The 16,804-nt window shown below is 38.3% G+C and overlaps 1 protein-coding gene across 6 annotated transcripts in view; it reads left to right on the forward strand.

Annotated features, from left to right (window-relative positions):
* ctbp2l (C-terminal binding protein 2, like) overlaps positions 1-16,631 on the forward strand; it is a 164,025-nt gene extending 147,394 nt beyond the window's left edge. For 2 of the 6 annotated variants that reach the window (XM_057826303.1, XM_057826299.1), the window contains 8 exons: positions 2,925-3,069; positions 7,360-7,566; positions 7,635-7,849; positions 9,052-9,182; positions 9,249-9,376; positions 9,444-9,561; positions 9,964-10,038; positions 12,304-12,449. In XM_057826303.1, the coding sequence (XP_057682286.1) occupies positions 2,925-3,069; positions 7,360-7,566; positions 7,635-7,849; positions 9,052-9,182; positions 9,249-9,376; positions 9,444-9,561; positions 9,964-10,027 (1,008 nt within the window). In that variant the 3' untranslated portion in view covers positions 10,028-10,038; positions 12,304-12,449. Of the gene's footprint in view, positions 1-2,924; positions 3,070-7,359; positions 7,567-7,634; positions 7,850-9,051; positions 9,183-9,248; positions 9,377-9,443; positions 9,562-9,963; positions 10,039-12,303 lie in introns of all 6 variants that reach the window. The other 4 variants (XM_057826300.1, XM_057826301.1, XM_057826298.1 and 1 more) reach the window with 3 other exon arrangements.
* Positions 16,632-16,804: the final 173 nt, after the last annotated feature.

Below are 16,804 nucleotides of genomic sequence, written 5' to 3' on the forward strand. Positions count from 1 at the left end.
TTATTGTGAATAAATGCTTAAATACCTGAATTCTTCATATATATGGACATAAAACCGTCTTGATTCTTGGTTAAAAGAAAAAAGAAAAAAAAAAACGTGCAGTTAGCGTTTATTTTACGTAAATATGTTGAAGTACAATGCTACTCTGTTAGCGAATGACGCTAGCGGCCGCCAGATGTAAACAGAGCTTTTCTGGTGAAAATTATTGTGAATAAATGCTTAAGTCCCTGAGTTCTTAATAGATATGGACATAAAACAGTCTTGATTCTTGGTTAAAAGCAAAAAAAACGTGCAGTTAGCGTTTATTTTACGTAAACATGTCGAAGTACAATGCTACTCTGTTAGCGAATGAGGCTAGCGGCCGCCAGATGTAAACAGAGCTTTTCTGGTGAAAATTATTGTGAATAAATGCTTAAATACCTGAATTCTTCATAGATATGAACATAAAACAGTCTTGATTCTTGGTTAAAAGCAAAAAAAAAAAAACTGTGCAGTTAGCATTTATTTTACGTAAATATGTCGAAGTACAATGCTACACTGTTAGCGAATGAGGCTAGTGGCCGCCTGACCTAAACAGAGCTTTTCTGGCAAAAATTCTTGTGACTAAATGCTTTAATCCCCGAATTATTCATAGATATCTACGTAAAACAGTCTCGATTCTTGGTTAAAAGAAAAAAAAACCTGCAGTTAGCATTTATTTTCCGTGAATATGGCAAACTATGATGCCAATGCAGTAGCGGCTGAGTTCTCCCATTGATTTTTTTTTTTTCACGTTTCAGAATGCATGCATGGTATGAAAAATATAATAATTACCTTGAATCCTCAAACGAATCACTCCTGAGACAATCCTTCCTGTTTGTATGTAGTACAGCTTTCGTACTTCTTCAAAAATCCTAGTTTAAATCCGGCTTGGTGTGCTGTCTTCGAATGACTATTACTAAATGAAGCTCAGCTCCCTATGGTAAGGCAAAGAATGACGAAGTGTCAGGTCAATACTTTTGAAGTCTATGCCTCTCCATTAGTAATGTTGTTATTGCATAAATGAAAAATAATAAGGATGTGTTGGATTAAAAAAGGTTTAAAAGAATAATGAATATTTTACAAAAATTGAGTTTAAGCTTAAATTTAAAAAAAATAACTTAAAACAATATTTATTACACAGAAAAAATAGTATTTAATACTAGGGCTGTCAAAATTATCGCGTTAACGCACGGTAATTAATTTTTTAAATTAATAATGTTAAAATATTTGACGCAATTAACGCACATGTCCCGCTCAGAAAATATTCTGCCTTTTGGTAAGTTTTGCAGCAAGGCTTTTTGTGCTGTCCAACAGCGAACTCTTGTGGTCGCTTTGCGACATGGTTTATTGTTTTCAGTCCAGTTCAATATGGCTGCACGACGTCTCGGGCTGATAATGTTGTGCTTATATGATCCTTGGACAAGATTTGTCCGTAAGTATGGTTGTTGTAAAGAATGTACATATTATGTTAGTAAGCGAAATGTTATATTTTTTGTATGAGACGCTTGTTGTTTATGTTTAGTGAACCTGCATAGCGTGCTAAGCTAACGTTGTTGCTAATGCAATGCTTGTGTACTTTTTTTTGTAGTTTTACGACTGTCTAAAGAGGACAATGGTTTGAGGCCATTTTATTAATAAATCAGAATTATTAAGGCGTCGTTCACTAGCTGTCTAGCTTTGGAAAAAGTAGACGCTTCGGAGTGAGGACAGCATAGACAGTTTTAAATGACAGTAGAGTGAAATGCCCACTACAGTCCTTATGTACCGTATGTTGAATGTATATATCCATCTTGTGTCTTATCTTTCCATTCCAACAATTTATTTTACAGAATATATATATAATTTACAGAAAAATATGGCATATTTTATAGATGGTTTGAATTGCGATCAATTGCGATTCATTACGATTAATTAATTTTTAAGCTGTAATTAACTCGATTAAAAATTTTAATCGTTTGACAGCCCTATTTACTACTCATAATATTTAGCTTTACATCTCATTAATTATTTTTCTGCCATCAATATATTATTGATTTCCTCATGTTTTTACTTTTTTTGCGGCAAAAACCTCAGACTTCATCCGAGACAGATCAGTTTTGTTTAAATTGTACTGTGACTGCATTACTTTTTCACAGTACTTCATTACTACTGAAAGTGAGCGTCAAATTCAAGTAGCGAAACAATGCTTTCATGTTGCTCAGGAAGCATCAGTGACATTTTTTTTCTAAACAGAGTATACAGTGTGCAGCAGGGGTGCACTTTAATTACTTTGGCTTGCTGAGAAGCGCTTTTTATTTTTATTGCTGCCAAAACAATACGCCGAGATGGGGAGGTGCTATCTGTTGCCGCATCTCACTTACAGCCCTATCCTTGTTTTTATTTGATTATTTTCTTAATGAAAAAAAGGCAAGGAAAACATTTGCATGGGGATAAATTCAATCAGAGACCTGCAGACTTTTGTGTTGTTTTCCCGTGCTCTTATCAGGGAAAACACGGCAGTAATGTTCACCTCAGCAGTTGGCCGTAATAAGCGGAGATAGCCAGAGGAGGTGCCGGTGATTGAAAGTGTCCAATCTCTTGGCGTGGGGGCCGTAATTTCACTCGCTGGTTGTGGCGGCTTGCTGATAACGGTGAATTCACTGGAAAGGTTGGAGGAAACTTACCACAAGGTTACTACTGTACTAATACATCTTGGTGTGTGTAGTGTCATGAGGTATGATCCCAATGATGAAACATGAAGAAAACATGTTTTGGGGGTTTTATGTTGTTACATGAGGGTAGGTTGACATCAACAACGTTTATTTGAGATAAGACTTGATGTGGTTTATTTCAATCAAAAAATGTCATCAGGCAAAAGTACTTCGCATTTACCGTAAAGTAACGAACTGTTGTTTGTTGGGCAGGTGCTGAACGAGGCGGTGGGGGCCATGATGTACCACACCATCACCCTGACTAGGGAGGACCTGGAGAAGTTCAAAGCGTTACGCATTATTATACGCATCGGCAGCGGATACGACAACATCGACATTAAAGCTGCTGGGGAGCTAGGTAACAGTGTTGTTTTCGTCAACGATAACTATAACAAAAATATTTCGTCAAAAAACAATTTTTTCTGACGAGCTAAAAACATGTTTTGGGAGACTAAAACAGAACGAGACTAATGCCAGTTTTCGTCTGATGAGACGAAAATGCGCCATGGTTTCCGTCACATGTTCACAATGTGTAGTTAGCCTGCATCATAGCAGTGTCTGGTTGTGTCACTCATGTGACGTGCTGCTGCTCTCCAGTCTTGCACACACGGTAAGGTTTTCTTATCTTTGCCAGAGAGAATATGCAATGTTGCTTGAGCCTTTAAAAGTCTATGCGGAGTGATCATTACACACTAAATGTCACACGTAGCGTTAGCATAGCATTCACGTTAAACGCTATGCTCACTTTAGCATTAGGCTAATGCTAATGGCAAGCGTCGTCTTAAACTCTCGGAGTTTACAGACGGAAAATTTTTAGTTAATGTCAACTAAAACTAGACGAAATTAGTCTTGAGTTTTCGTCAACAAAAACTAGATGCAGACAAACACATTTTTCAATGATTGAAATATCACTAAGACTAATAAGTGCTATCATCCAAAAGACTAAAATGAAAACTAAAAGGGCGGCCAAGAACAACATTGCTAGGTAACAACATTTGTGATGCTAGCACGTCATTCGTGGAAGATAAAAGTTTTTTTGTTTTGTTTTGCGAAACAGTAGTTAGTAAACAGTAATAGTTTTTTACTTTTTAAACAAAAGTATTGCAAGGATACTCAAATCAATTATGCAGTATTTTTCGGACTATAAGTTGTTGTTTGTTTTCTCATAGTTTGGCCAGGGGTGCGACTTATATGTAATTATTAAAACATCTCCATGTAACACATATTTTGTTATCAGGTTATAACTGGTATTTCCTATTTTGTTTCTTCGCAGGGACATTAAAAACTTTTGTTTCCTAAAATGTTTGGGTTTGTGATGATTACTTTGAAATTCTATTTTCCACTTTGCATTACTGTTATATATATATATATAATTTCTAATGCTTTTATATATGTGTACATTTTCCGCCTTATTCTAAAGACTTAGTTTGACCTGAAACACGAAAAAATGACATTTAACATGAATATTTTTTGCATAAAGTTTTGAACATAGCCTGTCATTTTAGCAAAAACAAAAGTTTTCAGACTACCTTCTTAATAGCTCCTTTTTATTTAGTTTGGACCCAAGCAACACAAATAAATTCATTAATAGCCACGAACATTTTTTTTCTGTAACATGGTGTATTGTATCCTTTCACATGTTATTTTCCCACCAAACCGCAAGAGGGTGCCCAAGGCCTGTGTTTCAACATTGGCGGTAACTTGTAAAAACAAATGAAAACAACTGAGAAGGGCTGAACAAAATGACACCGAAATGAAAATATTTCTTGGCGTTGGATTTTATCAAATAAATTTACTAGGGCTGTCAAACGATTAAAATTTTTAATCGAGTTAATTACAGCTTAAAAATTAATTAATCATAATTAATCGCAATTCAAACCATTTATAAAATATGCCATATTTTTTGTAAATTATTGCTGGAATGGAAAGATAAGACACAAGACGGATATATACATTCAACATACGGTACATAAGTACTATATTTGTTTATAATAACAATAAATCAACAAGATGGCATTAACATTCTCTCTTCTCTTAAAACGATCCATGGATAGAATTACTTGTAGTTCTTAAAAGATAAATGTTAGTACAAGTTATAGAAATTTTATATTAAAACCCCTCTTAATGTTTTCATTTTATTAAAATTTGTAAAATTTTCAATCAAAAAATAAACTAGTAGCTCACCATTGTTGATGTCAATAATTGCACCATGCTCACTCATTGTGCTCAAACCCATAAAATCATTTGGCCTCAAGCGCCAGCAGAGGGCGCCAAACACCAAAAAACAAGTAACAAGTGGACATTACACTGCTGTCATTTTAATCTGTTTGAGCGGGGCATGTGCGTTAATTGCGTCAAATATATTAACGTGATTAATTTAAAAAATAAATTACCGTCCGTTAATGTGATAATTTTGACAGCCCTAAAATTTACCCTCAAAAGTTTTTATATTAAAATAAAAAAATATTTGGCAAAATATTAATGTTGTCCTGATCCCGATATTCAGCATCACTATCTTTGATTAGTATGGCTATTTTTGGAGTACCGGATTTGGTTGCAAGATCGTGTAATATTTGTAAAAAAATATATATATTTCTGGATCAGTGACCAGCAGGGTGGTCAAGGTGGGGGTCTTGAATACAAAAAATATGATTCATCATTTAGGAGTTGTGTATTAAAATAAAGGTGTTGGTTTAGCAAAACCACTTTAAAAAATGAAGTAATAAAATCTGTAGCGGGATATTTCTAAAAAGTAATAAATTAAAGCTAAAAATATATATACAGTATAAAATATTATTACAATGAAATGCTACAAAAGGATCAACAAAATTGCAAAAGTACTAAATTCAAAATATTTTATCACGTTGAAAACACCAAAGACAAAATTACAAGGCGACCCATATTAAAGTAAAATTAAATGGTAAACAAAATAAATGGAAAACTTATAGCAAAAAAAGAGACGTGAACAAATGGTATAAAATATTCCGGGAAAATTACAACAATTACATAACTAATTCACTGCCAGGCCAGGTAAATATTTAGTACAGTGTTGTTTTCGTCAACAATAACGAAAATATTTAGTCACTGAACAATTTTTCATGCCGATGGGGGCTTTCATGACGACACGAGCTAAAAACGTGTTTTGGGTGACTAAAACATATAGAGACGAATGCGTTTTCGTCTGACGAGATAAAAATGCGCAATAGTTTCCGTTCACAATGTGTGACATTTTATGTGTCGTTAGCTTGCTACCATCGTAGCAGGATGCGCTGAGCAGCCCCCCCACTCACCAGTGTGTCATCTCCATGCGGGCTTGCACACACGGTAAGATTTGTTAACTTGGCCAGGGAGAATATGCAATGTTACTTTAGCCTTTAAAAAGTCTGTGCTGAAGGATCACCACACACTAAATGTAACTTGTAGTGTTAGCATATGTTTGCTTTAGCATTAGGCTAATGCTAACGGCGAGCGTTCCCTTAAACTCTTGGGAAAACTTTTTTTTTTTTTACATACAGTTTGTTGCGTTCGTGTGTGTATAATTCATTGAAAATGATGTAGTTTTCCTGATGTGTGTGTCTAATCACCAAGTTGGCGTCGTCCTTGTAGATGCTACAATATGTGCTCGTCTTTCAGTGTTCATTTGAAATAGTTGGAAACCTTTATTTATTTTGGGAGCAAAAAGTTTTCAATTTTACTGACGAAAACATTTAGTAAACGACGACTAAAACTAGACGAAATTAGTCCTGAGTATACGAACGCATTTTGAGATGACTAAAATATGACTAGGACCAATAAGTATTATCGGCCAGAAATCAGTCCGTGAAAATTAAAGGGCTGCCAAAAACAACACCGGTGTTGTGGTATTTAGCAAAAGAAGAAGAAAAAAATCATTTGGAAACATTCTAAATACAATTAGGGCTGTCAAAATTATCGCGTTAATGGGCGGTAATTTTTTTAATTAATCATGTTAAAATATTTGACGCAATTAACACACATGCCCCGCTCAAACAGATTAAAATGACAGCACAGTGTAACGTCAGCTTGTTACTTGGTGTTTGGCGCCCTCTGCTGGCGCTTGGGTCCAACTGATTTTATGTGTTACACCATGAGTGAGCATGGTTTTTATTTTTTGATTGAAAATTTTACAAATTTTAATAAAACAAAAACATTAAGAGGGGTTCTAAACCCTAACCCTTTCTATAACTTGTACTAACATTTATCGTTTAAGAACTACAAGTCTTTCTATCCATGGATCGCTTTAAGTGAATGTTAATAATGTTAATGCCATCTTGTTGATTTATTGTTATAATAAAGAAATACAGTACTTATGTACCGTATGTTGAATGTATTTATCCGTCTGGTGTCTTATCTTTCCATTCCAACAATAATTTACAGAAAAATATGGCATATTTTATAGATGATTTGAATTGCGATTAAGTACGATTAATTAATTTTTAAGCTGTAATTAACTCGATTAAAAATTTTAATCGTTTGACAGCCCTAAATACAATACCATAATAAAAAAAAAACATCCTTCGTTTGTTGCCAGCCCCTGCTAGTCAAATAGATTTGACGTTTCTTGCCGGGAAAGGCGGCCAAAGAGTTCAATTTAAAAAAAATTCCAAAATTCCCCCGTCTGTCCCGGCAGGCATCGCGGTGTGCAACATCCCTTCGGCGGCGGTGGAGGAGACGGCCGACTCTACGCTGTGCCACGTGCTTAACCTGTACCGACGGAACACGTGGCTCTACCAGGCCCTCCGGGAAGGCACGCGGGTCCAGAGCGTTGAGCAGATCCGCGAGGTGGCGTCTGGCGCCGCCCGCATCCGGGGCGAGACCCTGGGCCTCATCGGATTCGGTGAGCCCCGCTTTGCTCCGGTCCGTTAGGTCCGACGCGTCTGCTCACCGTTGTGTCGCCCTCTTCAGGTCGGTCGGGGCAGGCGGTGGCGGTGCGCGCCAAGGTGTTCGGCTTCAACGTGCTGTTCTACGACCCGTACCTGCAGGACGGGCTGGAGCGCTCACTGGGCGTGCAGCGCGTATACACACTGCAGGATCTCCTGTATCAAAGCGACTGCGTCTCCCTGCACTGCAATCTCAACGAGCACAACCACCACCTCATCAACGACTTCACCATCAAACAGGTTATACGCTACCACGTGACTCATAGTGGACTATTTTGTAGCTTTAACACATTTTTTGACTGATCTGTTTATTTTTTAAAACTATTTTGACCTTAGTTTTTTTGCGTAATATCATATTTTTTAAATTCCGTCTTTTGTTAGTTCGTCTTAATATTTTCTTGCAATTTACAGGGTTAAATTTCTTGTATTTTTTGTCATAACTTGTTGCTTATACTTTCGTCACATTTTAATATTTGAGGTTTTCTAGTATTTTTTCCTCGTTTTATTTTTTGCCATTTCTTTTATAACTTTATAGTTTTATTTTCTAGTATTTTTGTGACAACTTGTTGCATTTTTGTTACATTTTAGCCTGATTTTAGATTGTTTTTTTCTTTTAAAGTATGTTTTAATATTTTATTTTTTAGCGCAGACTGCTGTGCTTTCTCCAGCTTTTATTTTGTACCAATTTTTTTCCTACAAACATTTTCAATATTTTTCAAGTATTTTTGTCATAACTTATTGAATTTTTGCTACACTTTGGTCTGATTTGATGTTTTTGCTCATACTGTTGTAGTTTCTCTAGCTTTTGTTTTGTACCTATTTTTATTATTTTATTAGTATTTTTATCAGAATATTTTTCAAAAATATACTATTTATGTCATTCATCTAAATATTTCTCTTATTTCGTCCTTTAAAAAAAAATTTGACATATTTTTTCATTCTCATTAACTTTAATGCCTGCAATATGAAGCAAATGTCAGAGAATCACAAATTTTGAAAAATAAGGTCTTAATGAAACCTTTTTTCAAATTGTAAAAAAGAAAAAACAAAATGAATATGTGTAATAAGCGCTCTAATATCTATAACCCTAGCTAAATCCTGTTTTTTTTTCTTCATGTAACCCGCAGATGCATGTGTTGACTTCCATCCATTATTTTTTTTTTGATGAAAGATATTGCAAAATTCTGAATTAGTCTCAAAATCATGAAATTCTAAGTGTATCAAATGTGATACATTTGGCAATAAAGGGATAAATGCTATATATTTTGTCCTCCCTCACAAACATATATACGTTTAAAAAACTTATTTCCTGCCCAAAACTTTTCATCAGGTATTTTTTGGATTGACCTTTAGACGTGAGCAGGGCGACATCTGCTGTAGAGTTGGGAGAACTGCAGCATTTGCCAATTTTAACTCTTACCGATTTGACTTTTGGGATGCAGATGCGTCAGGGGGCGTTCCTGGTAAACACGGCTCGAGGCGGCCTGGTGGACGAGAAGGCCCTGGCCCAAGCCCTGAAGGAGGGACGGATACGGGGGGCCGCTTTGGACGTCCACGAGACTGAGCCCTTCAGGTAAAATGTTCAACAAAGTTTGATGTCCGTGAAATTTTGCTAAATCGTTGTAATGTCTGCGTTCAGTTTTGCTCAAGGCCCCTTGAAAGACGCCCCCAACCTGATCTGCACGCCTCACACGGCCTGGTACAGTGAGCAAGCGTCTTTGGAGATGCGGGAAGCCGCCGCCACCGAGATACGACGAGCCATCACGGGTAAGTCCGGTAATCGGATGCGTAGCGATGACCGCCTGTAGCAAACGTCTCCATGTGGTCGCGACAGGTCGCATCCCGGACAGCCTAAGAAACTGCGTCAACAAGGAGTTCTTTGTCACCACGGCACCCTGGGCCGTCATGGACCAACCCGCTGTTCACCCAGAACTCAATGGCGCTGCCTACAGGTGACTGCACAAAGTACTACATTTGACCCGATGCCTATTTAAATATTAAAATCATTTTACGAGATTTTTTTTCTCATAATATTAGGACTTTATTCTCGTAGGCCTATTATTTTTTTCTTTGTGTGGCTCTCATGCCTTGTCACAACAATTTATTTTGAAAGGGAATCCTCTTGAACAGTGGTCTCCAAAGTATTTCATAGAAGGCCACATAGAGGTGCAGGATTTCATTCCATCAAAACAAAACAACACCTCTTGTGTAATCAGTTGATTGCAGTCAGGTGCTACTTGTTTTAGCAGAAACCTCATTGGTTAAACTGTCTGCTCGACCAGTTTGGAGACCCATTCTCTTAAGTATTCATGTTGTCGTTTTTGTGGTCATGTGTTGGATGTTGTTTCTCGCAGCCACGTCAACCAAACGCTGCCGGCCGTCACTACCGGCGTTCCCCAAGACAAAATAAATGCCTAGATGGGGCGCAGGTAAACACGGGGGGAGTTAAATACTACACTGCCGCCCACCTGCGTGTCCCCACTCTAACCCTCACAAATCCTTCCACACACCCCCCCTCTAGTGGACGGTCATTCCAGAATTGGAGGACATCATTTGATTGGACTTAATTTAGTAAATGCAAGATGTTTTGATTCAACCAACAATTAAGTACGGAGCCCCTAAAAGAACATCGATAGAAATAAAATAAATTTAAGCAATCTGGTATGCACCAGAAACCAACTGGTAAACATTAGCATTATATACCGTTTAAGCTCGCGGACCTTTGCTATGCAAATTAGCTAATTGCAACATTTGGCTAACTTGCATGGAAAAAGTCCACTAGCTTAAATGCTATATAAGGCTAATGTTTACAACAATTGAATAACTTGCATAGCAAAGGTCTACTTGCCTAAATGCTATAGTATAATGCTAATGTTTACAACTATTGGCTAACTTGCATAGCTTAAGTCTGGTAGCTTAAAAGCTATATGACGCTAATGTTTACCAGATAGTTTCTGGTGCGCACTAGAAACATCAAAGTCCGCTAGTTTAAATGCTATACAACAACTTGCATAGCAAAGGTCCCCTCGCTTAAATGTGATATAATGCTAATGTTTACAACAATTGGCTAGCTTAAATGCTATATAATGCTAATGTTTACAACAATTGGCTAACTTGTCTAGTAAAAGTGCGCACTAGAAACATCAAAGTCAGCTAGCTTAAATGCTATACAATGTAAATGTGTACAACAATAGGCTAACTTGCATAGCAAAAGTCCCCTAGCTTAAATGCTATATAATGCTATTGTTTACAACAAATGGCTAACTTGCATAGCAAAACCCTGCTAGCTTAAATGCCATATTATGCTAATGTTTACCAGATAGTTTCTGGTGCGCACTAGAAACATCAAAGTCTGCTAGCTTAAATGCTATCCAATGGTAATGCTTACAACAATTGGCTAGCTTACATCCTGTATAACGCTAATGTTTACAACAATTGGCTAGCTTAAATGCTATACAACGCTAATGTGTACAACAATTGGCTAAGTTGCATTATTGCATAGCAAAGGTCCCCTAGCTTAAATGCTATATAATTCTAATGTTTACAACAATAGGCTAACTTGTCTAGTAAAAGTGCGGACTAGAAACATCAAAGTAAGCTAGCTTAAATGCTATCCAATGGTAATGTTTACAACAATTGGCTAAGTTGCAATATTGCACAGCAAAGGTCCCTTAGCTTAAATGCTGTATGATGCTAATGTTTAAAACTATTGGCTAACAGATAGTTTCTGGTGCGCACTAGAAACATCAACGTATGCTAGCTTAATTGCTATCCAATGATAATGTTTACAACAATTGGCTAGCTTAAATGCTAATGTGTACAACAATTGGCTAAGTTGCATTATTGCATAGCAAAGGTCCCTTAGCAGGTAATGTTTAAAACTATTGGCTAACTTGCATAGAAAAGTCCGCTGGTGCGCACTAGGAACTTCAAAGTACGCTAGCTTAAATGCTATACAATGCTAATGTGTACAACAATTGGCTAACTTGCATACCCAAGGTCCCCTAGTTTAAATGCTATATAATGCTAATGTTTACAACAATTGGCTAACTTGCATAGCAAAAGTCTGCTGGTGCGCACTAGAAACATCAAAGTATGCTTGCTTAAATGCTATACAATGCTAATGTGTACAACAATTGACTAACTTGAATAGCAAAGGTCCCCTAGCTTAAATGCTATATAATGTTAATGTTTGCAACTAATGGCTAACTTGCATAGCAAAAGTCCGCTAGCTTAAATGCCATAGTATGTTGATGTTTACCAGATGGTTTGTGGTGCGCACTAAAAACAATCTGGTGCACACCAGATAGTTTATTGCTTAAATGTATTTTATTTCTGTCGATGTCCCTTTAGAGGCGCCTTAATGAAGAACTTTCAATAGGTTATGCTTTAAGATTTTGTCATCTGCTGCCATTGACGCCGTTCATTCACTCCTCCCAGTCAAAGTGGATTGGACGTCTAGCTCCGTCAATGGCAGTCAAGAGTTAAATGAGTGCCCAATTCTGGAACAAGTTGTCAACTTTGACACAGTAAAGCATAACTACTGCAGTCATGCTTGATGTTGTGAAACTTATTTTTCCCTTTTTGGGGTTTTATTGTTTCTTTCTCTGTAGTCGCCTGCCCTTAGTTGCAAAACCAGAGCCGTCCTACTTCAGTGTCCATGTTATTTCCTTTAAAAGTGTTTGTCCCTGCAGATACCCGCCAGGCGTGGTGGGCGTGGCTCCCGGCGGCCTCCCCGGTGCGTTGGAAGGCATGGTGCCCGGCGGGGTCCCCGTCGCCCACACCCTGCCCTCCGGTACCCACCCCTCGCAGGCCCCGTCGCCCAACCAGCCATCCAAACACGGCGAGCCCAGAGAGCACCTCACCGAGCAATAGCAGCGACAAAGGACCGCCTCTTTCTCCGGGCCCCCCACACTTCAAGCGGGACCAAGAGACAGTGCCCCTATTCCGCCGGGTTCCAGTGGACTTTGTACTTCTTTTTTTCCAGGGAGGTGGGGGACGCCAACCACCACCACCACCACAGACTTTTGTTTTGGGAACCCCACCTGCCCCTGAGCCGCCGCCCTTTGACCCTGCCTCATCTTCTGTAACTAATGTGTGTTTAGGCCCCCCGTACTTTCTTTTCTTGAAAACATGACTTTAAAATCAAGAAAAAAAAACTGAAAATGAATTAGCATTTAGCGAGTATAACAACTCAATGGATGCTATTGACTGTGATGGACGTCCAATCCTTATGGAATGGCAGGGGTGCCAGCAAGTTTGATGTGTTTTTGCCACTCCAGTCCATCTATCACCGTCATGGCAGCCAATGAGTTTAATAATTAATTCCGATGAACCCAACTTAAAGACTCAGGAATATCCCCCACCTTTTTTTTTTTTTCAGTTTTGTTCGCGAGTTGAAGAAAAAAAAGAAAACAGGCCCATCTTCAGTGTTTTTGACAAGTTGGGCGGAGTCCCGTTCGACCGCTATTGACTAGTTGGATGTTTCTAGAAGCATCGTCCTGTGAGCTCCACTTCCTTCTATTTTCTTTGTCCAGGCTCATCCCCTACTCTTGTCAAAAGCAATAGCAAAAGACTCCTCCGTAGTTTGGCCGTCATAACAGAGCGAGGCACCCCAACCCCAGAAAGTATGCTTTTGTTTTTAGCGTGAGTATTTGTATTTGTTTCTTGTATCAGGTGAACATTTAGCATCCAGTGCAGTTCCAATTAAAAAAAAAAAAAAAAACAAGTGGGTCGTTTCATTTAGGAGCCACGGGAGGGCATCAAAGTGCCTGAAGCTGTCAAAACAGCCCATTTCCACAGACTATCAAACTTACAATAACATCACACTTACATAATTCAAATATGTAAAAATATATTATCATGATGTGCTCTTGTTTCGTCTTTGATTATATTCAGTCCATGACAAAAGTCTTGTCGCCTATCCATTTTGTAGAAATAATTGCTAATAACCTGACTTTTAATTATTCAATTGGTTTCAGAAATGGCTCATATGATAGCTAAGACCCTCCCAAATGATGTTGAATGTACATACATATATTTGTTTCACTGAAAAAAGAATTTAATGAAGACATAAAGGTCAAATTTTGGCAAGACAAAAGTTTTGTCGCCTACAGAAAGTGTGAAAATTGAACAAAAAATGTATTTCAAATACAAAAATACATTACATAAGCGAATTAAGTAATGGTGCTGTGAGATCCAAATTTAATATTTTGTATGACTTCCATGCGGTTCGGCAAGGATTTATACAATTTATTGAAGTCATCAGGAACATCAAAGCAGTCTTGCATGCCTCCCAGAGTTCATCAACATTCTTGGTTTTCGTCTTCCATGCTTCCTCTTTCATCCTGTTCATGTCTGGTGACTGGGCTGGCCAGTCCTGAAGGATCTTCGCCTTGAAGAACTATGAGGTAGAGATTGAAGTATGCGATGGAGCACCATCCTACTGCAGAATTTGTCCCTTTTTATGGTTAGGAATGTAAGAAGCAGCTAAGATTTGTTGATATTTCAGTCTATTTATGTTGCCTTCAACCCTGCAGATCTCTCGCACACCCCCATACTGGATTTAACCCCAGACAACGATTTTGCCACCACCAAACTTCACTGTTTTGTGGCAAAAGGTGGATTTTTTAGCTGAATCTTCCATTGAATTACACCACAGTCGCCGCAAATATCGCAGGAGACCTAGTGGAGCCCGCATGGATCTGAGATTCACTCAGAAAACAGTGAAGTTTCAAATTCAAAAATGCTTAATTGAAGCAATATTTGTTTTACCCCAAATACGGCGGTACCTCTACATCAGGGGTCGCGCTAACCGAATATTTTCCGTCGTTGACCGTTTTTTTAAAACGGCGACGGAAAAAACTGAAGTCCATCCGTCATTTTGACAGGTTGCAATTCACACCCCAGACCACAGGATGGCGAGTGAGCATATTAATTAGCTATTGTCTCTCTTGATGCATGACGTCGTTGGCCTTACTCGGAAAAATGTCCGAACTAGCATTCAGGTGTAGCAACACGGAAACGTTAGGAAGCTTTGGAGAGCATTGTCTAAGGCTACGTTCATTCTACAGGTCTTAATGCACGAATCCAAATTTTTTCGTGTTTTTCCGACTCGAGTCAGGCATTAACTTGACGGTCTGAACGGGACAAGTCGCATAGAAGTGGACCATTTCAAATCCGATCTGGGTCATTTTTGTATGTGGTTCAAATTCGATCTGGGCCACATTTTTCCAGACTGTCGCGGCGGTCTGTACCGTCCAGTGTCCCAAATCCGATTTCAGCTGTGCGTCATTAGCGCCTAGCTTGCAGTGAACACGGCTTTTGGGGAAGGGCCGGGCTTGACAACAGTCATAAAAAAATAAAAATGGGTTAAGGATAAGCATGAGAATGATCGGTTTTCTCTCTGCTCTATGTGAGCTATATTTCAACATTTCCTACACGGCCGAGAGTCGGGAGGGGGGTATGGCTGCAGCCCGTCTTGGAGAGTCAGGGAAAACTGCCCGTATGTGTGTGTGACATGCACGGACAATGCGTGCATGCTATCGATCCATATAAACTGTGAATATAAGCCTAAACGGGGATTATTTATGTCTGGTTTTTGTCTCTTCCTTTTGAAAAGCAAAATATGATATCCCTGGAATGACTGATCATTTGTTTTGATGCTTCTGCGCACCGGCGCTTGTCGGACTGCAAATTAGAGCGCATGCGTAATACTTGAATGGTCTCAATGGACAAAAGCAATCTGAACGGGCACGCCAAGAAAATCGGATTGGTGCATTAAGACCTGTAGTATGAACGTAGCCTAATTGAATGAGCAGGGACAAACAGCTTGGAGTCAGAAGTACGTGCGCTATTCTCAAACCTGAACGCACCCAGAGTCTTGGGTGACAAATCAACAAAGCAGAGAGTAAACACAACATGGTTGGTAGTTTCTTCAATTTATTCAAAGTTGAGTAAGTTACGCACCGCTTTTGACCAACACTGCTATTGAATATGTCATTATTATCATTTTAAAAATTTAAGTGACGGGTAAAAATAGATTATGACCGGATTTTTATGACCCTGTCAGTCAAAATGACAGACAACGAAAAAGTCTAGCGCAACCTCTGCTCTACATACAAAGTTAATTCGCGCCAGGACCTTGTTTGTAGGGCTGCAGCTATCGATTATTCGGTGAACTAGTTATTTTGAATAATTGAGTAATCGGATAAGGAACATGGAAAATTAAAATACCTGAGCTGAGCCTCAAACAAATAATAAATAAACAAGGATTTATGTACAAAAAAAGAACAATTGGCTAACTTACATAGCAAAAGTCCGCTAGCTTAAATGCTATAAAACGCTAACTTTTTTTTTCTTTTACAATGCGCTTAAAAAATCATTCAGACACATATTCCTACAAAAAAACGGCTAAATATACCTATAAACTAAATGACGAATGCAATAAAAAAAACATTAGCTCAAACAAAAAATTGGCTTATGTTGGTCTGAACATTGAGCAGCGGGATTCAGCCATGTTATCTGAGGCAGACTGTAGGGTAGTGTAGCCATCCAAATCAATAAAACTAAATACAAACACTTTCAAAATTAACCATTACAACGCCGCTTTAATGAAACAAATACTCGAAGCAGCAAAATTTTATACGAATCTTTTTTTCTAATCGAATACTCGAGTTAATCGATTAATCGCTGCAGCACTACTTGTTTGTAAGTCGAAATGGTCGTATGTCGAGCAGGATTTTCTCATAAGAATCCATTGTAATTCCATTAATTCGTTCTATAGCCCAAAAACTTACACTGAATCCTTAATAAATACTGCTGTTGCTATTGCAAATAGCAATTACAAAGAGCAAAACAAATAAATTATGAATAATAAATAATATTAATTCCAGTAATAATGTAATTACTCGGGTTCTAATGTGGCAGACTTTTGTTTGCTGTACCTGAACGCACCACGGGGCTGACGTGACTGTCAGCAAGAGAGCGCGGCTCTATTCTACTTTGTTTTGATGCTGGCGTTGTGTTGCATTAGTTGATGGAATAAATGATTAGAAACCTGATGAAGCTGGCGATTTCTTTGGGGAGGTTACCACAATAAGAATTGTCACCTTAACTTATACAGTGTTTCCCCTAGGATTTTTTGAAGCTGCGGTGGAGGGCTGCATCGGAGTCGGACCGCCTCACCATGTCGTG

The sequence above is a fragment of the Corythoichthys intestinalis genome, chromosome 21 (genome assembly GCF_030265065.1).
Source record: "Corythoichthys intestinalis isolate RoL2023-P3 chromosome 21, ASM3026506v1, whole genome shotgun sequence".
NCBI classification, from domain to species: Eukaryota; Metazoa; Chordata; class Actinopteri; order Syngnathiformes; family Syngnathidae; genus Corythoichthys; species Corythoichthys intestinalis.